At 36.1% G+C, this 24,015-nt stretch overlaps 1 protein-coding gene across 2 annotated transcripts; it reads right to left on the minus strand.

Annotated features, from left to right (window-relative positions):
- Positions 1–624: 624 nt before the first annotated feature.
- On the minus strand, positions 625–19,633 carry LOC110676794 (transformer-2 protein homolog beta-like). Of its 2 annotated transcripts, none has more exons than XM_021845975.1 (4): positions 19,485–19,633; positions 18,890–19,419; positions 944–961; positions 625–877 (listed from the first exon to the last, which is right to left on the minus strand). In XM_021845975.1, the coding sequence occupies exons 1-4, from the start codon at positions 19,485–19,487 to the stop codon at positions 757–759; spliced, it is 672 nt and encodes a 223-aa protein (XP_021701667.1). In that variant the 5' UTR covers positions 19,488–19,633; the 3' UTR covers positions 625–756. The 2 variants fall into 2 exon arrangements, with proteins under 2 accessions (XP_021701667.1, XP_021701668.1); XM_021845976.1 differs by having other exon boundaries at positions 780–877; positions 935–961.
- Between the last annotated feature and the right edge of the window lie 4,382 nt (positions 19,634–24,015).

Consider the following 24,015-nt stretch of genomic DNA (forward strand, 5'->3'; position numbering starts at 1 on the left):
CTCAGAAACAATGAGCTACACACATGCTTACCAATGGCTTTTAGGGCGAGATCATAAGTTATGCGAGAAATGGCTCAAGTAACTACTGAAGCATTACGTATTGTGTGTACAAAATGTGTACGTGGACATGCGTCAATCTATATCGAATACTGTCAAACTTAATGAAAACATTTTAAATGTTGAAATTTTACTTCCAGCTCAACAAATACGCCATTTTTTTCAAAATCTACAAAACCTTGAGATTTTACGAGACAATCTTCAAGTATTGTTCCCAATCCTAGGACTTGATTCAGAGATCTCCTATGTATTTCACGAAACACCCCTCAAAGGATGTATCAAATTTGTTGAAAAGCATCTAATGATTTATCCATTAATCATCCAATGTTCTGCTGCGCTACAACATACGATGTTTCAACCAAGAAGATGTTGTCTTCTATAAACTAACTCATATGCAGATACATATATTATTTTACAACGATCAGAGCCGGACCTATTCTTGGCACTTTTGATTCACTTCGACAGGGTTTTTTTTTTTCAAGTAACTTAGATGATATCTGGCCACAATATGATTCATGGAAGTGCCCAAGTATTTGTTTACCCCGTTATATATTTTTTACAAAAAGGTTTGATTTTTATCAGTTTTTAATTCAAAATTATATCTAATTCAAAGCAATATTCTGTATCATGTATAAACCAAGTAAAACAACAAAAGCACTCACCCGTTGTCTTAAGAAGTAGAAAACAGTCCAACAAACATTAGCATTCCGAAGTCCCTGAACTGGACCCCAGCGGTCGAAATCGTGGATGAACGAATGGATGAACTATCGGTGATGGAGAATTTGATCGATCCCGACGAAATAATCCAAATTTCAATGGGCTGATGGAAAATTCAGTTTCAATACTGTGCAACGCTTGTTGAAGTGCTGGTCATTACATCACTTACCTCCTGTTCAGATGATTGCTGAAATATGTAAACTTAATTAAAACCAATCCAATCATATTTATCCTCCAGAGTGGTTCAAAATATCGTTTTTGCTCCACACCGCTATTTCGATTCTAATTCATATTATGATAGGGTGGCTAATTCATTGGTAGTATGTGTCCAATAATAATGGTAAGGAAACGGTAGAAAAAAATTTTTTGTTCCCAGTAAAAGTGTGAGCCTTAATGGGAAACCATTGTATGTATTGTAAACCAGTACTATAGGTACAGAAATTAGCAACTATAACTATTACTGGGGTCTTCCTTAGCCGAGTGGTTAGAGTCCACGGTTACAAAGCAACGCCATGCTGAAGGTGTCTGGGTTCGATTCCCGGTCGGTCCAGGATCTTTTCATAAAGGAAATTTCCTTGACTTCCCTGGGCATAGAGTATAATCGTACCTGCTATACGATATACGAATGCGAAAAATGCAACTTTGGCAAAGAAAGCTCTCAGTTAATAACTGTGGAAGTGCTCATAAGTACACTAAGCTGAGAAGCAGGCTCTGTCCCAGTGGGGACGTTAATGCCAAGAAGAAGAATGATCCAATAGCATGGGCATGATTGACCACCTGCTTTGATTGGCGGGTCTACTAATTTTCAGACCAGGATTTTAAATTGAATCTTGGGCGAGATTCTGACGGAACCCAAGGGACGATTTTTGCAAAATCATGTGTGAGTTCAACAGGGAGGGAATTTTACAAAATCCTACGAAAGATACTCAGTTGCATATATTTTTTATTTCTTCCTGAAGAAACTTTTTTCGCTAATGTTATTGCGTAACTGAAATAACATATTTGCGCATCTCAAGGATCAAATTATGCGTCTTTAGTCGATATAGGGTTACAGAATCGGATGCCGTTCTCAGAAATGTTCCAGCACGTCACAATTTTGTGCTACAGGTTGCCAAAGTTCAGTTTTTACAATACAACATTCTTTGTTTCTTTTGTATGACGAAACAGTACTTTTCTGAATCATCAAAAAAATAACTTGTGATCATCGTTAGCATTTTGAATTTTGTTGATAAGTATCGTTCATTACATGAAGTTTAAATTCTGAGGCAAATTAAGCAAAAGTGCCATACAAGCTGATAAATGAAATCGTCAAATTCTGCAGTTTTAACAGGCAATATCTCCAAAACTAGACGTGCTATGATATTTTTGAAAACAGAAATGGTTCCAGCAACTCGTAATTCTTCCATAACTTCTGATTTTGTTCTAAAAGTTATTGGAAACCGACTGCGTAGCTCGTTTTCTAAACAAATGAAATAACCCAGATAAAAACTATAACCACTGGGATATAGAAGAGGATCTTCTTTTCATCGTAGCATTGTTAAATAATGTGTAAATCTTTTGGTTTGCTTATTAACAACAAGCTACATACTTGGTTACCAATGGCTTTTAGGGCGAGATCATAAATCAAAAGAGAATTGAGTAACAAGCGATATTTTGGCGCTTGACACAAAAAAGTGTTCCTCAGTGTTTTCGTTCAATGCTTATTCAAAACAATAAATAATTAACATTTATGAACTGGATTTGTGGAGCAGTTTCAGATCGAATTATTAAAACACATTTCTGTCACAGTTTCTGTTAAAAAATAGTTAAATCTTTTCGGGTTAATATACAGCAAACTGTCTTAGCTTTCTGGAAAGATGGGAATTATACTGTCAAAATTACAGTGCTAGATCTTGAAAAGACGAAGATAGTCGATAATTCGTAATTTTTCTTGATTTTGATACCTGGGTACTGAAAATGTTTTTCTATCTATTTTCTATTTGTGCTAGATTGCTTTAATACTTCATGGTTCAGTTTAAATATTGTAATTTTGTTAATAGTTTTAGTTTACTATCATTTTGACTAAAATATACAGAATATAAATACCCCCACAATACACGACGCGAGACTCGACTCAACACTTATTGTTCCTACAAACATAAAAAGGATTTAAAATTTACCTTTCCCGTCGACCGTTTTCGGGCTCGATGTTGCCTTCCTACAGGACGAAATGATTACACAAAAAAAACAACACAGCTTCGTACTTTTCCTAGTACACGTTAGAAAGAGAAAGCATCATCGAATATTTCGTCTCATCAAGTAGAAAAGTGACGACGTTATTGGAGCATCGTCATCATTCATCAGCGGTTGTTCTGCAGTGGCGATGAACATTGATTCCCAACCATTCAGATGGGAAACTTTTCTGATGCTCTTTTTAAGCTTCGCGTGTTCCTAGTCTATGGTGTGGTTGAGCTTTGTAGAGTGTGTAGAGTGATTTGTGTCTTTCGTTGTCCACGGCGTTTTTGTGCTCCCTCAAACGAACTTCAAACTTTACATTAGACAAACCCGTTGGAAATTACAAGAATAAAAATCGTCCAAGAACCTTTCAGGTAGGCTTTGGAAAATTTAACGATCTTTGACACACGAGCCATAATTTCATCCCATTTAACCGCCTGCATTCATACAACACGCATGACATTTATCGTTCGTGGAAGATAGCGAGCCATGAACGAAAACAAGACGTACACACACCATCCATTGTTTGGTGCCGATTACTGTGTGTCACCACTTGTAACATTCGCTGACACAGTCTCATTCTGATCAAGAAACAGAGGCGAATATTTTCCATTTTCTGTGTTATGTTTACAACCAAAGGGGTGCTTGATGATCCAATAGATTATAATTAGGTTGTTAACCTTCGGGCTGTCGCGCTGTTGTACTTTGTACAACCAGGGTGTCCATTCAAAATCAGTTTTCCAATTCCCGTATTTTTCCCGGATGTCCAAGAAATAAAAAAAACAGACTGCAAAAGGATCCTGCCTCTTGATATATTCGTTTTTTTTTTCATACGGTATTGACAAATTTGGAGCACTAGATCTTACTTATTTATGAATTATTTTCAATGCAATTAAAAAAGGTTTACATTTTAAAAGAGTTTTGGACAAAAATAGGGCTTCTTAAAACATTATTTCCACATTCTTCAACTTTGAGGATTTGTAACTCTAAGAAAATGGATAAATTTAGATAATTCTTGCATATATCTAAGTTGTATATATACGTAATTAATGTGCACAATATGAGGAAAATCCATCAATAAATAAAAAAGTTGCTTGAATAGCGAAAAATATGCGTCCTTCAAGACAAAAAAGGGGCTACTTTGGACACTTTTAGATCTTAATACGTTTTGATAATTAAATGATTTTTAACCATAAATTTCAAACTGATTCTATTGATTGTCGTCCTATGTGGGTTTTTCGAATGTTTTTCAGTGATAAACATAATTTAGAAAATTGTAAAGCTCGAAAAAAAAAACACATATGAATAATATGTAGAAGAAGCTAATTAATTCATGCAATTTTTTATTCAAAGTGCAATCCATGAAGTATAAGAATAATGATTCACAAGATCTTAAACAATTAAAAGTTTGCTTTTGTTAGATTCATTTTGGTTGTCAATAGTTATGAGTTGCCGTAAGAGTAGTTTATTTTTAGCAGTTAGGGAATCCATTGCTTTGTACAACAGATTCAGGTAAATAAAAATAAAATTTTAAGGATTATGTTGTGAGTTTACTGTTTATACGAATCGAATTATATATGTTTTATAGTTATCCACTTCTCTTAATCCTTTGCTTATTTTTTATTGTGTTGTAAAATAAAGAAACAAACACTTAATAATTAAATGAGAGTCGTAAAATTGAGACATTTGATCATTTGGTTTTATAAAACAACTTTCACGATAAAACTATCACAAATTTCTTTGAAACATGACGATTCGATAGTTTTGTGATGTTCCCAACAGCTTTCCACGATATGTGGAAAATTTAAACAATGTTTTGTAGCTTGTGAATATTTCTTTGGAAATTTTTAATTATTTATTTTCTTGTTCATCCTGTTATTGTTGTTCCAAAAAATATTTATGCTTGATGGTATAGCATATATTGGTTAATAGAAGTGCTGAAGAAACAAAATGGCTCAGATTAATATTTATGCTGGAAATAAATTAAAAACGTGAGTGTTCAAAGTAGCCCCCAGAATCAAAACTAGCCCCGTCTGACGGTATTTGTTGAAATATTTAAAAGACCGTTACCCCCTGAAGTTGATAGGAAGTCCAGAGAGATTTGGGAATGATATAAATAAATGTGGGACCCATATGGCCGTAGCGGTAAAAGCGCAGCTATTCAGCAAGACCAAGCTGAGGGTCGTGGGTTCGAATCCCACCGGTCGAGGATCTTTTCGGGTTGGAAATTTTCTCGACATCCCAGGGCATAGAGTATCTTCGTACCTGCCACACGATATACACATGCAAAAATGGTCAATTGGCATAGAAGGCTCTCAGATAATAACTGTGGAAGTGCTCACAAGAACACTAAGCTGAGAAGCAGGCTTTGTCCCAAATGGGACGTAACGCCAGAAAGAAGAAGAAGAAGATAAATAAATGTCTGCTCTGTGTATCTTAACTTGCACCAGAGGGCAAAGTTCAAAAGCCAACCTATTACCTTCTAAGAATGCCTTGAGAATTGTGCGTTAGACATGGCTTATGCCTGGTTCATGCAGAAATTGTTGATCTGATGAATCTGATGTTGGATCCAAGAATAGATATTTTAACAGAAATAATATTTCCAAATACGTGTTATGGCTAAAACTTTTGACATAAATGCAAGATTGCATCTTCCAAGTACCTAATCTTCAAAAGATTTGATCAACATATCAAGAATCTTGTCAAATACTTAACAAAAATCTTACCAAGAATACCTGAAGGACCTCGTTTTTTATTTATCCATCAAAGAACTAGCCATGAAATTTGGATCATTGGAAGAATTCGCTGTCAATCAGCAGAAATCTATACAAAATCTCATCAGAGACCTCATAAGAACTTTGTCGTAGATCAAGGACTAGTCAAACTAGTAATCCAGACAAGTCTTCATCAAGAATCAGTATCATTAACAACCACAGGAATCCGCCAAACGGAACTCTTAATGAATCTATCCAGGATTTCAGAAGATCTTCCAAGAAAACCTTTTTTTGTTTAGCTTCGTGAAGGATAACCTTTACGAGTCTACTACAAATTTCAAGCAAAATCAGCCAAGGACCTTTTCTAGAATCCACTGAAAATCTTATTAGCAATATACTAATAACCATTTCAGTGATCTCTTAGAAATAATTGTTAAATACTGGTCAATTCACGGTTCAATACTGGTTCAAAGATCTCATATAAAATTTGCCATGAATTCAAATGGAAATCTCACAAGCATCTCACCAAGAACCTTGCCAGAAATCCATAAATACTCTTTTGGAAATGTTTCGAAGATCCTAATCGTTAACTATCTCTCTATCATCAAAAATAATTTGTAATTTGTAATTTGTTTATTTATTCTTACGGTAACTTGTTAGTTTACACTTTTTATCAAGTCAAGGAATAATCATAATGCGAAGTACGAATTACAGACGGTGGTGCACCTCCTGGGAAAAAATGTAGTTTTACCCCATAATGCTTGAAATTTAAATAAACCGGTAGTCTTATGTTTGAAATACATTTTTTCCCGGGAAGTACGTAAAATTCCCGGGTATTTCCCGTATTTTTCCCGGTCATTTGTAATTCCCGGGTTTTTCCCGGTTTTCCCGGATTTCCCGGATGGATGGACACCCTGTACAACAGTTGTGATTTATATGGTATCATTTTGCAACAAAGATATCTATCGACACCAAACCTAAATGTATTCCTCAAGAATCTTCTTAAGAACAATACTCGACAGTTTCTATATACATTATGACCCTTTATAATACGGTAAAATCAACAAATGTACATGGAAGTCGCATAATAATGAACGCACTATGTACGGTTCGAGGAAACCACAGTTTGAAACCGTCATATCTCGAAATCCAGATAATATAGAAACTTGGGGTCTTTAGTAAAGTTGTTCTGGAAGTGAAGCGCTATCTGATGGTACTTTATTTAATTCGGAATTTAACCGCTAGATGGTTCTAGTGGGCATGGAAGTTTTACTTTTGTTTTGCAGATTTTTCAGGATCCTGGCCATTTAGAAGGATGTCGTCTTCGGCAAAGTTGTTTAGTAAGTTAAGGACTATCATTTTTCGAGCTAGTTGATTCAAAATTTTGCCACTAGGCGGCGCTAGTGAGCATGAAACTTTTGTTTCGCAGATATCTCAGGAGCCTGACCACTTAGAAAGATGGTGTCTTCGGCAAAGTAGTTTGGTAGCTCAAGGGCTATCATTATTTGAGCCAAGAAATTCGATATTTTGCCATCAGGCGGCGCTAGTGAGCATGAAATTTTTGTTTTGCGGATACTGCAGGATCTTGACTTTTTAGACAGGCACCTTTGGCAAAGTTGTTCAGAAGCTCAGGGACTATCATTATTTTAATAAATCTCTAACTTTCAGGATAAAACAAAGAAAGAATTTGAGCTACTGAACAACTCTGCCGAAGACACCATCTTTCTAAGTGATCAGGCTCCTGAGATATTTGCGAAACAAATGTTTTATGCTCACTAGCGCCACCTAGTGACAACATTTCGAATCAACTAGCTCAAACAATGATAGTCCTTGAGTTACCGAACAACTTTGCCGAAGACGCCATCTTTCTAAGGGTCTGTCTCAATTGGGTTATTAAAACGAGTCCGAACTTAAATTTGACAGTTCGGAAATTATTTCCCCTCTGATTTCGATCTGTCAAAAATTAGTCTGCTCCAGAGGAGACTTATTTTTGACAGATCGAGAATTATTTCGCTAGTTCGTGTTAGCTGTTTGGATGTCGTTTTAATTTTTGGTCCTGCTTCGGTGGATTACCTATATGGACATCGGTATGACCGTCCAGCTGCATCCGGACGGCACATCAAGTGGGATGATATAATGCTGCTCAGTGAATGGGTAAGTTTTTTCCCCGGTGGGCTGGCTAAACAGTGTATGTATGCCAATGGAACGCTCTGGTATCCAGTGGTCTACCGATTGCTGTCACTGCAGTAACAAAAGGCTCCTTTTCGTACATCACAGATCGGTTCCAAGGAACTATAAAGCTCCCGTGTACGAACCTACCCCGTTCATTCAATCCGGATAGTCACACAGAAATGTGTTGTCCAAAACGTACAGTTGCAGTGCTGGTAGCGAATCACTTTTTAGTGACTTGGTCACTATTTTCGACCTGGTAACCAAAAAGTCACTATTTGCAACGAAAAATATTTTCCAGAAAAAAAAATGTCACTATTTTCATGAATCAATGATAAAGTAAAGTATAAGCTGGTCTAGTTCCTCAAACTAGAACAGCAAAACAATAATGTTTCACAGTTTTAAAAACATCAACTTTGTTAAATTTGAAATATTTGTAAGATAGGGATCTCTGGCTCTTCCTGGAAAGTTTCAGGTGAATATTCCTCACAGATTTCTTACGAGAAGTTTGAATGTTTAGTTGGGCTCTTTGAGGAATTTTTGGAGATAATCCGGACAAATTTTAGAAACCATTCTTAGCTGATTGCATTGATTCTTTCAGATATTCACTGACTAAGCTGCAATTCTTTCTTTCTCACGAGTTTTATCAAATGGTTGAATTGGTTTAATATTACCGGAATTTTGCTACAATTTTTACAATAGATTCCGTTTTTTATTTTGCAATAAATTCCGCCATTTGAAGATAAAATGTATCCACAAACATTGAAAGAAATCCGTCCACAACCACCATTGAATATTTACCCTCCAACACCTCCATGAATACATTCAAGAATGCCCTAAGTAGTTCGTTTAGCAACTCTACATTATTTAAAAAATCACCTATAACTTTTGCCGAAGAATTTGTCAGAAACGAGAAATTCGCCAAAAAAAGACATATTTCAAATTACTATAGCAACAGTTTACTGTTATCTACATTTTTAACATCCACTTTTGTTTCTAGGTATTTTTGGATAAATACTTGTAGTTCTGAAGTCACTTATTAGTCTCTATTTTGATCATCTTAGTCACTTAAGTCAACATTAAGTTGCTGTCTAACCACTACCTGAACTGCAAGGCTAGTTGTTCGCTAGAACAGCTAGACCTCAGCAGGGTTGCTACATATACAGATGTAGCAACGATGAAAATATATATTTTTTGAAACCTTAGAATTTAAATTGAGATGTGACAATTTCGCCTTGATTACAAATGATTAAAAACTCTTTAAATTTGTTGTGTAAACCTCAAGCTTATCTTCATTCTTAGGGATACAAATCTAAAATGCAGATATTTTGCTCCAGAATAAACACAGAAAAAGAAAGTGATTTGGGTTTATTCACAAATTTGAAAACGCCAAAAATAATCATTTCTGACACCCACCCACGCCCTCGTAACGCATTTTGTATACATATTTTTCAAATTTTGTATGAGCTGTAACATCTCAAGGACCCCACCCACCCCCTTCAGCGTTATGAAATTTGTGAATGGGCCCTTTATGGATGTCCCAAGTGTTGGGCTTTCAATACCATGCATTTCTTTGCCCTCCTAAAATTTTAGATTCTTCGTGGAAATGTGCAGTTATGATCATGGATTCAAATTTCTGTCCGGAAAATTTTTCATGAGAAACGAACAGTTCAGTATCTTATACTAATAGGACTAAACACCTACAAAAACACTAACTAGAATCGTTGATGTGTTCTGAGAGGGGATAATATTTGTTCTCAAGAATTTTGCGCTCACCCTGACTATGCAATACTGCAGCATAAAACGTACAAAACCTCGATTCGTGGTCTCTTCTTTGGTTTTACACTGGCACTATGGAATATCAGTACGGATCGAATACGTGCAGATTTTGTTTTATGCTGAAGTGACATTCATGACATATTTGCCCATTACGCATCATGTAAATCAGTAATAACTATAATCCAACAGTAGAGGAACAGCAGCTTCAAACTTGTAAAGCAGAAAATACAAACAAGTAAATGCAAGAATTACAAATTAATCCTCAAATAACATTTTGATGATATGTTGTGTTAACTTGCTTGCACTGAGGTTAAAATTTCCTGAATCGACAAAGTTTTCGAATTGGACCAGACAAAAATTAAATTTGATAGTTCATTGATTAATTGGAGGGAAAATAATTTACGAACTGTCAAATTTAAGTTCGGACTAATTTTAATATCGCAATTGAGACAGACCCTAAGTGGTCAGGATCATGAGATCTGGGAAACAAAAGCTTAATGCTCACTAGCGAAGCCTAGTGGCAAAATCCCGAATTTCTTGTCTATAATAATGATAGCCCATAAGCTACTGATCAATTTTGCCGAAGACGTCATCTATCTAAGTGGTCAGACTCCTGAGATATTCGTAAAACCAAGGGTGTTGTACAAAGTACAACGCGCAACTACTCGCGTTACAAAAATTAACGCGACGACCGAAAGGTTAAAGGTTGTATTACCAGAAAATATGAAAGTTATAATCAATTTTATGCAAAACATAAATCGCAGTATTTTCTCCAAAACTTTGTTTCAATGCAGCTATTACTATGAAAAAAAAAATATAGGGACTCCTTGTTGGGTCGCCTGGTTGCCTCGGGAATGGTCAGGGGTTGGTCTTTCAACAAGAAAGAAAACGGGGTTTTTGACAAACAACTTTCATTCACATACTCGACCCTTTGCCAGGTCGATCGAAACTGTATGCCGCAGCGTTCCAGAGGGCCCGTTTTTTTAGCCTGACAGAAATTCCTTCAAGGTTTTTGTTGAAAGGTTGTTAAAATGTGTTTTTACTATTAGTACTATTTTCGTAGTTATTTTAATTGAAATTGTTTTAAAAATAATTCGATTGATACCGAAATAATTTGATGTTGTCAGGAAAATTCTCTCTAAGAAATCAATCATACAATTATGTAAAAAATTCTGCAAGTATGTATTTGGGATTATTTCAGGGTTTACATATGATATTACTTAAATAGGTTCTTGAAAAATTTTTAAATAGCTCATGGCAAAAGGAAATTTCTTAAGGGATCGAGAAAATCCCTTGAATGTAAAAAAATCATGGAATGTGGATAAAAGAAATGTTTTCAAGAATCGATTTGAACCTAAAAAGATTACTTGGAGGTATTTATAGCAGAAATCATTGACGAATTCTCGGGAAAGTTCCTTCGAATTCCTGAGTCAGTTCTGGAGAATTTCCCGTATAACTGAGTTATAACTGAGAGCTTTCTATACCAATTGAACATTTTTGCATGTGTATATCCTGTGGCAGATATGAAGAAACTCTATGTCCTAGAAAGTCGAGAAATTTTCATTACGAAAAGAAACTCGACCGGTGGGGTTCAAACCCACGACCCTCAGCTTGCTCTTGCAGAGTGTCTGTTTACCGCTACGTTTATCTGGGATTTCCTAAATGTGAAGTAAAAATGCTAAAAAAATTAGTGTAAGGTTTCATAAAATATTTTAGGGGAATTCTTCGCAGTGTCTCAAAGTCCCCCAAGGAATTTTGGAATATCTCCTGATTCAGATGACCAATGATCAATATCAACACAGATTCTAAAACTAGAAGAGATTTTTGAGAACTTGTGAAAAAAGTTGCAAAAACATTAAAAAAAAAGTTTTTGCGATTAGAATATTGGTTTTGCGGTAAAAAAAAATGATGCTGCTGGTAGAGGGATTATTCACTGGATTTCTAGATTTATCCTTTGAAAAATACCAAGTTCAATTTTTGAGAGAATCCTAAAAATATATTGAAGGAACTCTTATGGACATCATTTGAAAAATCGACATTAAGTGTGAGAAATATCCAGTAATAATTCACGAAGCACTATCTGATGTTAGCCCAAAAGTTATAATGAAGATGTTGAACGGAACAATTCAGTCAGCAATCCCTATAGCAACACTTAGGTTTTTTAGAGGAATTTCAAATGAAATCTTTTGAAACTCCTTAAATTCTTGGATGATTTCCTGAACAATCTGAAAAAAATACGGAGAAAAAAAATCCTGTAGAAGATTTACTAAAGCACTCCTCGAAAAGCTCCTGATCATCCTAAGGTAATCTCAAGAATAATTCTTGAAGAAATCTTCTGAAAGAATAATTAACGTCATGTCTGTAAGAATTCAAGAAAGAATAAAAAAATGCCTTGTACTTTCTGGGGAATCTCATACAGAATTTAACAACTCACATAAGTTCAAGTTCATGAAGAAAATCTAAAAAATATTACGATATTACCGTGGTATTATTATTGTAGTTTTACGCTAATGTCAAAATTACCACTGAAAAGTTCAGATAAAAACGCCTCTAGGATTTGTCGGAAGTTTTTATTGAAACTAACTTTGAAGAAATCGTAGAAAAAGTGTTGAATCATAAAGGGCAAGCTTGCAAAAAATCTGGAGGAATTGCATTTTATTAAATCTAATGTATGCTGTTGCAAGATGCTCAAGAAAAGTAGATAGGCTTTTCTTTTGAGGTGCGCGGTTCCCATAATAAACTTAATATAAATTTCTTGGTGAAAAGTTAATATCAAAATACTAAAAAACCTACTAATTAAACAGATGATCTCTGAAAAAATGTCGCTTTCGGAAGAATTGAAGGCTGAAGGAATTTCTAATAATGTTTTTAGAGAAATCCATGGAGCTGTAACTTGACGAATTTATAAATGACTGGTTCAAAAACGCTGTAACGTAAAGCTTGGAAAAAGTTATGTAGAAATCTTTGCAAGAATTCTTAGAACGTTTATGAATTTCTGGAGGAAGTCTTAGAAGACCCCCTGATGAATTATTATTGGAACATCTGAAAAAAAAAATGCCTTCAAGAATCTCATGAGAAGATTTCAGGAAAATCCTTGTTCATTTCCTTAGAGGATCCTTGGAGAAGTTTTTTCGGCAATTTCTTTAATTTTTGTTAGAAAAAAAGCTGAAAACAAATTCTGTTGAACTTTTCTCTACTGAAAAGAGGAGGGATAATCAAATAGTCAAACAAACGCCTATGCCGTAATTTTTTGAAATTATTTCTGAATTTTTGTGCTATTATAAGGGAATTCTACGCTATTGCCCGGGTAACTAACGTACTGCGGTCAGCGTTGTTCCTACACGCAAAAAAATTGTGCGGTAAAAACTACCATTCTAGAGGGTTAGCTTAAGCGCTCGCACCGGCAATTTTCAGCAGACCAGAAATGCGCTTGATTTTACCATGTCTGTAGTTGAAATCAGATTGTTGTAAATTATTTCTGTCAAATGTACCAGTAATGCGGTGGGGTGCACCGTAAACATAGTATATTGGTCTGAATTTCCATGGTAGTTTTAAGAATTGGCGTAGTCAGCTAAAATAGTTATTTTTACCACAGAATTTTTTCCCGTGTATTATTTATCATTTCCAAGCCTTGCGTCGATTTTAAATACCGTAAAATGGGGTGTTAAGGGATGAAAAAAAAAATTCTACCTAAATTTTGAGCAACTTCTAGTATGTCAATAATTGAACAAAATACAGTCCTACCATTCTCCCGACGTGTATATCAAAAGCCAATTACAATGAAGATGATCCTATGGCAGATTTCTGAGATAATCATAAAAATGTGTGATTTTTTACGAAAATGCAAAATGGGGTGTTAAGGAATTTGAGCTTTGTAAATAAAACTATATTTGCCAACAGCAAAAATAAATATTATTTTGGTCAATATCGATGATGTGTTCAATCTTAAGATTATATTACTTCAATATAATTCAAATTGGAACTCCTGCAAACGTTAACCGTTTTAATTTACCTACTAAATCTCTCACACATATTGATTCTTTTTTCAAGCAAGCTATAAGTGCATCGCACAATTGTCTTGAAAGGATTTGTATACTTATATGCAGTATTCGTATCCTAGAATAGTGCAGAGCAACCTTGTCATGACTTGTCAAAAGAAGGATAATTTCAACAAGCTTTCAATTTGAATAGAGTAAGTGTCCAATTTGCCTTTTCAATAAAGCACCACCCCAAATAACGGATTTGCATGTAACACCCAATAGCATAATCGGAAAAAAAAAATCTTAACGAAAAGTTTCCAATATAAAGCGGAAATCGCACACACTATACTACAATGTACTCAATGCTTGACAACACTTAACACATGACCACGAGTAAAAGTTTTCCAAAAAGAGATCGGAATAACCTTATATTATTATTGTTTATCTAGGACGTAGGTACCATTTTGATTCATATTACGGACACTTAAGGTCTCACTGCAGTATAACTCATCAGAAAGCATATTAAATTAATCATTCGGTATGATTCCTCCACGTTATCGAGCCTTCAAAATAATTAACTTTCGAATGATGGAAGAAGAATTTGATTCCGTAACATGAATAATTTTAAATAAATAGAAATATGCGGACTTCTCATGATTCTTATTCCGGACGCTGCCTTACTTTTGCCTCATATTCCGGACACTTTGATTCTAATTCCGTACAGCTCATGGAAACCATAGATAGAAAAGTCAAATAATTAATTGAGATTGGCAAACGACTAAAGAGGCGTCTAAGGCAGCTAAGCATTATAAATTTTAATAAATATTTAAGGAAAATGTTGAGTAAAACGAGACTCGAAAGTGAGAACTTATGAACGGCAAAAATTGAAACATTTCGTGTGAAATGTTTCCCATACAAAGTACAGTGTCCGGAATTTGAAGCTGTCCGTAATATGAATCAAAACGGTAGTTTTTAAAAAAATCATTAGCTCCAAATCATCTCATATAAGATAACCATTCCTATTTCCAAACTTTTTACCAATGCGATGGAACAACTTTTGAAAATACTATCATGAAAACCCCATATTTAGATTAATCAATTTTTATCTTTTAGGTTATGGCCTTCTGTCTATTATGCTCAAAACGGATTTTAAGTTGTCATCCGACGTTTCGAACATGAACACTTAAAATCCGTTTTTGAGCATAATAGAGTGAAAGCCATAACCTAGAACATAACTATCACAGTCGTATCCCCAATTCAGTTTTAATCTACATTTTACCAAATTTTGAGATAAGTCTTTTCTGGTGATATTCAGTGACTTACGAAATAGATCCCTTAACTTTCCATGCAGGTTAACTTCACGGAACAACCTAAAGCTATATTGAAATACATAACGGCATAAAACAAATGAGTTTAGTAACTTAGAAAAGTTAGAATAGATAATCCCTTAACACCCCACTTATTTTCAAAACAAGACTTTTTTTCATAAAAGTTTCTCAAAATCGACACCCAGATATAATTTTAGGAAGTTTTTGTCTGCACTATGATCTCAATTAAATTTACGTTTCTTCTACGTTACTCGCGAATTTTTCTCAAATATATTTCATGGTTTTGTAGATGAATGTATTTAGCCCATAAAATTCGAACAAAAATGTTTTCAAAAGTTTTCAATATCTAGCAACCACATTACTTCATATTATTAGATAGCTCCTATTACATAATGCAGCTCACAATCCTCCGAACAAATTGAGCATTTCAGATGATTTATATATCGATTTTCCACGTTTCTATGATTTGTCAAACTTGACTGAGAAGTTCAATCCCTTAAAACCCCACGAGTCCTTAACACCCCATTTTACGGTACTGTCGAAATTCTCAACTTTTATCGCTTTATTCATACGAATTTTGATGACCGAAAAGTAAATGCTTAATTGCTCAGTTTATCCTCAGTTTATCATACCAACTTGAGTAAATGCTCAAGAAAGTAATATAACAAGTGCATTTGAGTAAAGTAAAAGCTTTTGCTGTTTATTCATACGACCTAAGCATCATCTGCAAGTTGTCTTATCATGCATAATTGTCCAAACTTGTTAAGGTGAAACTCCTTTGAATCCACTAATAACTGTATAAAAGTAGTGGTACACAAAAAATATTCTCCTATTTGTTGGTAATAGTGAAATTATAATTGATAAGACGTTGTTGCCAGTAATCGCTACTTCAATTTGAGTCTTTTCCCCTTCGACTAAATATGATTGCTTGATGTCGTACGTAACCATCAACGTATCTGACAGCCCTGTAAGCGAGCAGCCGGTGTAAAATTAGAAAAATAAAAAAAAATGAAATGTTGTGATCAAGTGATTGTTTTTAGCACGGTTTGGTGAAATTTTAAGTTGTTTTCATCAGAAATCCACCAGTAATTGTTCTTTAATTAACAAGTAGTGAAAGTAAACTGTGTAGGAGGTTCTATGTTTAGCGAAAGTGGTAAAATTAGGCGAAAAGTGTTCTTCGTTCGCAGGCGGATAAGTGTAAACAATTGAGGCAAAGTTAAACGTCCGTGTTGAAAACTAGCACGGTTCATGAAATTTCCACCAGCTACTAGTGTTTAAACTACGGAAATCGTAAGGTAATAGTGTTCTGATGTCTCGTTAGCAATTTGGGAGTGAACTTATGTCGTTTTCGTTTTTAGGAACTGGGTCGGTGATCAACACATAAACAAAAAAACGTCAAGCAAATTGTAGTCCGGTCGAACCTGAATCGGGTTGGGGTTGAAACTGTGATTCAGAACGGGTTGCGCCAGTTCCAACCTAGGTTCAAAAACGAATTCGACATTAGTGTAGGTAAGTGAAATATTTTATGAAATAATGTGGACTTCCAGAAATGTGTTTGTATATGTGAGGAAGCCATTTTCACTGCCATGACAGGGATTCCTTCCTATATGTCCTTAAGGAAAATGGCTTCCTCACATATACAAACACATTTCTGGAAGTCCACATTATTTCATAAAATATTTCACTTACCTACACTAAGTTCACTCCCAAATTGCTAACGAGACATCAGAACACTATTACCTTACGATTTCCGTAGTTTAAACACTAGTAGCTGGTGGAAATTTCATGAACCGTGCTAGTTTTCAACACGGACGTTTAACTTGCCTCAATTGTTTACACTTATCCGCCTGCGAACGAAGAACACTTTCGCCTAATTTTACCACTTTCGCTAAACATAGAACCTCCTACACAGTTTACTTTCACTACTTGTTAATTAAAGAACAATTACTGGTGGATTTCTGATGAAAACAACTTAAAATTTCACCAAACCGTGCTAAAAACAATCACTTGATCACAACATTTCGTTTTTTTTTATTTTTCTAATTTTACACCGGCTGCTCGCTTACAGGGCTGTCAGATACGTTGATGGTTACGTACGACATCAAGCAATCATATTTAGTCGAAGGGGAAAAGACTCAAATTGAAGTAGCGATTACTGGCAACAACGTCTTATCAATTATAATTTCACTATTACCAACAAATAGGAGAATATTTTTTGTGTACCACTACTTTTATACAGTTATTAGTGGATTCAAAGGAGTTTCACCTTAACAACAGGAATACAGTCGAATTTCGTTTGTTGCACTATCGTAAAGTGGGCTCACGTTAGTTGGGCTATAGCCCACCTAAAACGAAGGCAAACGTCATTTTCTGGCATAAGATGCAATTTATCAATGTTGGTAGTTCTGTTTTTCTTTGTTCTATGTTGTTTGACAGCTCGAAACTCAGCCCGATTAGTGAAAGTCTTATACTAAGTGGGCTACAGGTTTAGTGCAACGAACGAAAGTTGACTGTATTAAAATTATAGAGCAAGGAACTAAAGCTATCAGTACACTATGGCAAATATTTGGCATTGATTGATACAGAGCCAAACAAATGTTCGTCATCGCAAAGATTTGATCGGTGTTGAAACCGATGTTTGTCTGTTGGTTTATGCCTTGCCAAATATTTGCACATTTGGCAAAGCGTGTACTGTTAGCTTAAGACATGAGCCTTGGGGTAGGCTCATAAAGCTAATTCTGGAAATTGTTAGTTGACCAAGCTCATGTGCTTTTTGAAAAAGCAACATTCACGAAGTGATGTGCATAGAGTCAAATTCGAGTAATACAGTCAACTCTCCCTTACTCGATAGTCCGTATTTCGATATTGACTTAGAAAACCATAGTACCGTTTTGACTCATGTTCCGAACAGTTAACGTAAACCTTAACTTACTTCAAATGCATCTGATAGACATACGTCAGTTGATACTTTTGAAATAATAAATTTCTTTGTTTGTCTTCGTTTTAACTGGGCTATAGCCCATCTAACGGGAGCCCAATTAAAACGAAGCCTACCTAAAGATAATGCAACGAACAAAATTTGACTGTACTTAAAATGCATATATTGGTCAGTTGTCAACAGAAATTTGTGAAACTTTGTATCTCTTGTAACATTCAATGACACATTCTCATTCTGATCAAGGAACAGAGGCGTATATTTTCCATTTTCTGTACTATGTTTACAACCACAGGGGTGTTTGATGATTCATTAGATTATAATTAGGTTGTTATAGGCTGCATTAGGGGTCATGCACAAATTACGTCACGCTTCGAAGGGGGGAGGGGGTCAAGCGTGACAAGCCTTATAAAAATTCCGGAGGAGTCACACAAAAAACGTGACGAAGGAGGGCGAGGGTTGAAGTTGAAATTTAGCGTGACATAATTTGTGTACCATCCCTTACCAGAAAATATGAAAGCTATCACCAGTTTTATGCAAAGCATGAATCACCCGAATGACTCAATACTGTTGTAGTCAGTGAAAATTGCTGCTCTTTAACGCTCTCGCGCCACGTACGAAACGAGAGAGTGAATGTTTACATTCATATTGTTGTCCAAATTGAAGGAGCTGTTCCAGATTACAGTTTCATTATCATAGACCATGAAAATAGTGACTTTGATGACTATAATTTTATCAGTGAATTTTTAGTGATCACGTCGAAAACAGTGATCGAGTCAGTTAAACGTAACTCTCTACCAGCCCTACCGATTGAATGAGTTGCTTGGTTTTCCCATAATAATTTCCATACAAACTTCAACAAGCTCTTTAACTTGTGTAATCTGTCTTCATCCAAATGAGGTCAAATTTTAGGAGGACATTCTGAATGACCTAGAATCAAATCAATGATGTGGAGCGAAACCCAATATTTTGAACCACCCCAATAACCTCCCTTACCTTCGTCGCTCCGAACGCATTCTATCAGGTCCCATATATCTGCCGGGGGTCGGCGAATGTGGCCGATCGGTTGTAGAAAAGTCCACCCGGAGCCGGCGATTATCGAATTTCAATCCGTCGCAACGTGCTCTCGCTTTGAGGGCATCCTGACGGTTTCGGAAGTATACGAAACCGAAGCCCCGCGAGTCCCGCGTTAGTGGGTCACACACGACCCGGACACTCTCGATGGGTCCATACTCGTCGAAGATCCGCCGGAGGTCATTTTCGGTCGTCCGATAGCTCATTCCGAACACTCCCAAACAGAACCACTGGGAATACTTATCGATTCCTGATGTAGAATTCGGACCATATCGAGGGTTCCTCCTAAGTGGAACCACTTCATTTCTTCGAGCACGTCGCCGCGGAGGACCAAGATCTGGCGAAGGACTGCGGCGACGGATTCGAACACGTTCACGTGATCTTCTGACGCCCATGCGGAATCGAGATCGCTCCGGACTTTTAGCCATGGACCTTTCGCGGCGATGACGCGACTGATCAAGAAAGATGAATTTGAACAACCAAATACTTTGCTATTATGATTATTTGTAATACATACCATACGGATTATTAATTAACGATATAATTAATCAAAAGAATATTTGCGTATCGGCAAAATTTCGGAATAGTTTCACAAACACCGGTGAAAACAAATAAATAAAGGCGCTTTGCTGATTTTTCTTGACAGATTGGCGGGCGACGCCGGTATCTATGGTCCATCCATAGATCGAGTAACAAAAACGTGCGCTTGACGAAAACGCATCGGCCAATGTATACACGGAAATAAAAATTGGCTTAAATATGTTTCTTTTTTCAATGATATGTTTAGAAATTAATTAAATATTTCAAGCATGTGCTAGAATAAGGGAATAAGTCGCATGATTGATTTCCCTTCATCGATCCTCTCTTCTGTAAATAGAGGTGGCAATATGGTGGTTTGATGGCATTTTTTCACTTCAGGCCGATTGGCAGCGACGCAATTTTGCGTCACGAAGGGAAAAAAATGGTGACAAACTTGCATCTTGTCACCTTCAATCACAGAAGAGAGGATCAATGATGAGAAATCGATCATGCTACTTACGCCCTTATTCTAGTACACGCTTGATTTTTCATGCTTATATGAATTTGCAAAATTAAAAAATCACGTATTTCCATATTTTTGTGATTTCGGCAGAGCATGTAATGCATTACAACCAATGTTAACTTCGTCATACTCACGCGTTCAATCGCTAAGAATATTGCTGTTTGCATTTGAGATTCGACTAAATGTCCTCCAAGTGCGGTAACACAAAACAATCAAAGGACTCCTAGCACGACCGCCGACCTATCAAGGAAAATCTATCATTGACATTTCAAACGCACATAGCAATATGAACTTGAAATGACCATGAGCAAAAGTGACTCTGGTATAAAACAAACCACGCTGCAAGCTTTGGCAAGCTGTATCACAAACTTTTATCTGTAAGTTGGATAAAATAAGTTTGCGCCACCCACAGCAAATGAATCTCTGACAGTCTATATCTAAAGCTCCAGCTCCAATGCAGCCTAAAGTTAATTTTATTCTCTCATTGGGATAGAATAAGATAGGCAGCGGTGCCAACCTTCCAGATTTATCTGGAATATTCCAGATTTTTGAGGCCGTATTTTACTAAAATCTGGAAGATCCAGATAAAATTTGAAACGAATTTGTAAGGTTTTGTAAATAATTTGTAAGGTTTTCCATTGGCGACATAAGCGATCCAGACTTTTCCAGACAAATTATGAAAATCTTTCAGATTTTTGAAAATTTGGCTTGGCATCCATGAAGATAGGTTTCTCTCACTGTACTGCCTCGCACAGAAATTATTATTCTTGACTCTGAGAACTCTGCGTTCTAAACTCATTTTCTAAAAATCAGTTGTAAATTGCAAACCGGCGAGAAGCGCCAGTATGCTACGGTCCTACGGTCGTTTCACCAGTTGAAACACAGTTTCTAGTACCTACCTACGCTCCAGCTGGTTATACGCAACGGATCATGCCAAGCTATACAAGTATTCCTCTCGCCACATAATCTAAACCGGAAGTACGTGTAAGTTGTGCGAAAGTATAGTAGGGTAATATGCCCATTATTGCGGTATTCTCTATTATTGCGGTATAAAAATTAAATTCTCATTATTAATCGAAAATTCTACTTTCTATGGATATTATTGTCGATGATGAATGCTTATAATATTCCCAAGCTGAAAAAATAAATGCTTTCAAAATAAAACAATTTTGATCGTTGGATGAGGAATAGACCAATCCAGTTGCCTGCGGGATGGTACACAAATTATGTCACGCTAAATTTAAACTTTTTCGACACCTCCATCCCCCCCCCTTTGTCACACTTTTTGTATGAGCCTTCCGAAAATTTTGTAAGGCTTGTCACGCTTGGCTCGACCCCCTCCCCCCCCCCTTGGAGCGTGACGTAATTTGTGCATGACCCCTGCGTAGTAGTGCACACGGTAAAAAATCAGCACGTTCGATTGAATAGATTGATCACTTGACTCAATTCAAAACACCAATCACCATGATTTGAAGAGTTCTAACTTTGGATTTGCTCTACTGTCTCTAGAACTAGACTCTGAAGTGAAAAGTCGTTGATTTTGAACATCGTGTCTATTATATGAAAGCAATCATTGACAGCTCGTTGTAGAAAGTGATTGAGATCAATTCAACCCCTTTCAACAGATGCGAGTTGGTGTCGAGGTAAGACACTAGGCTTGCACTCGGAAGATTGGTGGTTCAAATCTGGGTCAGGCGGAAATGTTTATTTTAACTTTTTTTTTAATTTCAAATCAAAACATGCAACGTTGAATTCAAGTGATGTTACCTTGATTTTGCCAAGATTCAACAGTAGTGCAAATCCAAGTGCAGAACTATTGATAGCATGGTGCTTATTTTTTTATTGCAATATTGACAAAATTTTCTTTGTTTGCTGTGACTGAAAAAGAGCCATCTATTGCATTTTCAGTTTTGAATATCGCCCTATTGCTGCAAAACAACCGCTTCCTTGTTGGCCTGCCGTTGACCGAAAGCTCAATGACGTCAAACAAACATCGATACGTTTTCATTCTGAGGAAATCGACTTGTGTAAGATTGATTGTGCGTTGGTGTTCGTGGCAGTTTGCTTGGGGACCTCTATAGTTCTGATGATGTTCCAAGAAAAGCCTTCTAAGGCCCAAACGCAAGCTCAGCAGAGATGGTGTGATTCATGCTGGCGAACCGGTTCCGTTGCCGTTCCGATATCATTGCGTTTGGACCTTTCTGGAGTCTGGAAAGGGTGTGCAAGTTTTTTTTTTGAGGAAAACAAAAACAAACTGTGTATGACGAGCGTATGCTAGTATTCGTGTGTTCAAATGTCACTAAGGTCTATAAGGCAGTGTTGCCACATTTCTATCTGTACCGAAGGCTTAAAAATCTTTTTTATCTGTACCAAAGATTCTAAATATCTGTACCCAAAATCTGTACCACATCCAATAAAAATTATTGAAAAATCCTAATGAACTCGGAAATTTAACATAGTTTTTATTGAAATAATTTCACTAGTTATATAATTATTATTCAATTCTATGGAAATTGTATCTATCAATTAAGGTTTTGTGTAAATTAGATACAAATTTCATGTATCTTTTGGATTTTGTGTCTCAAAATTACCAATTCCAAAAATCTGTACCAATCTGTACTTTTTCGTAAAAATCTGTAATCTGTACCGTACAGAATCTGTACCAAAAACTATCAAAAAATCTGTACCTTTCCAGATAAATATGTACTTGTGGTAACACTGCTATAAGGGTGGTGCTTCTGTCAACATGCGTTGAACACGCGTCATAGACTTATTAGTAGGATCATCATTATCTTCGTTCTAATAATAATTCCAGTCTGAGTAGCCTCATAAATCATGCATTTTAATGACTTCCTAGTCCAGAGCATGATTCGTGGTCAACCTAAATATTAACATTCTAGCATGACAATATATAAACTGAGAATTCACATGTTGCGTTCTCTGTAATTCATCTATCGCGATTCAAATTCTGATTCAACTTTTGCAACAGTTAACCAACAATTTGGTCTGAAGAATAGTTTGGAACAGTAAATATAAATTCCTCAACTAACAACAATTGTGCTCTCCACATTTGTTGCTTGTTTGTTGTCATGGCTGAAAATCGGTCATTAATTATTTTTGAATAATTGGCGTCCAGCATGCTTTTTGTGGTAAGGTTCGTGAACGAATATTTCCGGATGCATGGAAGGTATTTAACGGTTGTTCACGCAAAAACAAACAAATCGTAGTTATTATCGTGTAAAATTATACTAGTCGTTTCATTCATATTTTTACTAGGATAAAAATATAATTTTATGAGTAATCATGACGCGAGTGATGTGCAGCGAAAATTATTCGGTATTACATTTTTTGCTGTGTTGATGAGGGATGGTACACAAATTATGTCACGCTAAATTTCAACTGTTTTGACCCCCTTTCCCCTTTGTCACGTGTTTTGTATGAGCCCTCCAAAATTTTTGTAAGGCTTGTCACGCATTGCCCTTTCCCCACCTCGGAGCGTGACGTAATTTGTGCATGACCCCTGAAGTGGAACAATGTCCGCAGCGTGGCTTTGCTGCCGTGGATGGAGTTAATTTGGTTTCGGCTTCAAATAGAACTGTAATGTAGGGTCCGCCCCTCGCTATATATAGATCAACCGACATTCAGAATTTCTGAATCGTCTGTAACGAATCCATCATGTTAAAACTAATGAAAATTATGCAAATTTCGTGTGCGTTTGACGGCGCTCTGTTCGGTAGATTGATTTTGTGAATTTATTTTAAGCTGTTGCGTGCAAAATTGCATTTCACGTGGACGGAGTTGGTAGCGTGATGCAAGCCAGTATAGTTAGGTAAAGGTAGGGTAAAACCGACACTGTGGGTAAGATCGACACCCTTTGATTTTTCAAGTTTTGAGCAAATTTTCATGCAGCTTCCACCACGCTCCACGCTTTACTTGTGAAATGTTGTGTTTCGGATGACATTACAACTGACGCTACCAATAAATTGCCAGAATGAACAACAAAATC

This window comes from Aedes aegypti, chromosome 2 (genome assembly GCF_002204515.2).
Source record: "Aedes aegypti strain LVP_AGWG chromosome 2, AaegL5.0 Primary Assembly, whole genome shotgun sequence".
Classification (NCBI taxonomy): Eukaryota; Metazoa; Arthropoda; class Insecta; order Diptera; family Culicidae; genus Aedes; species Aedes aegypti.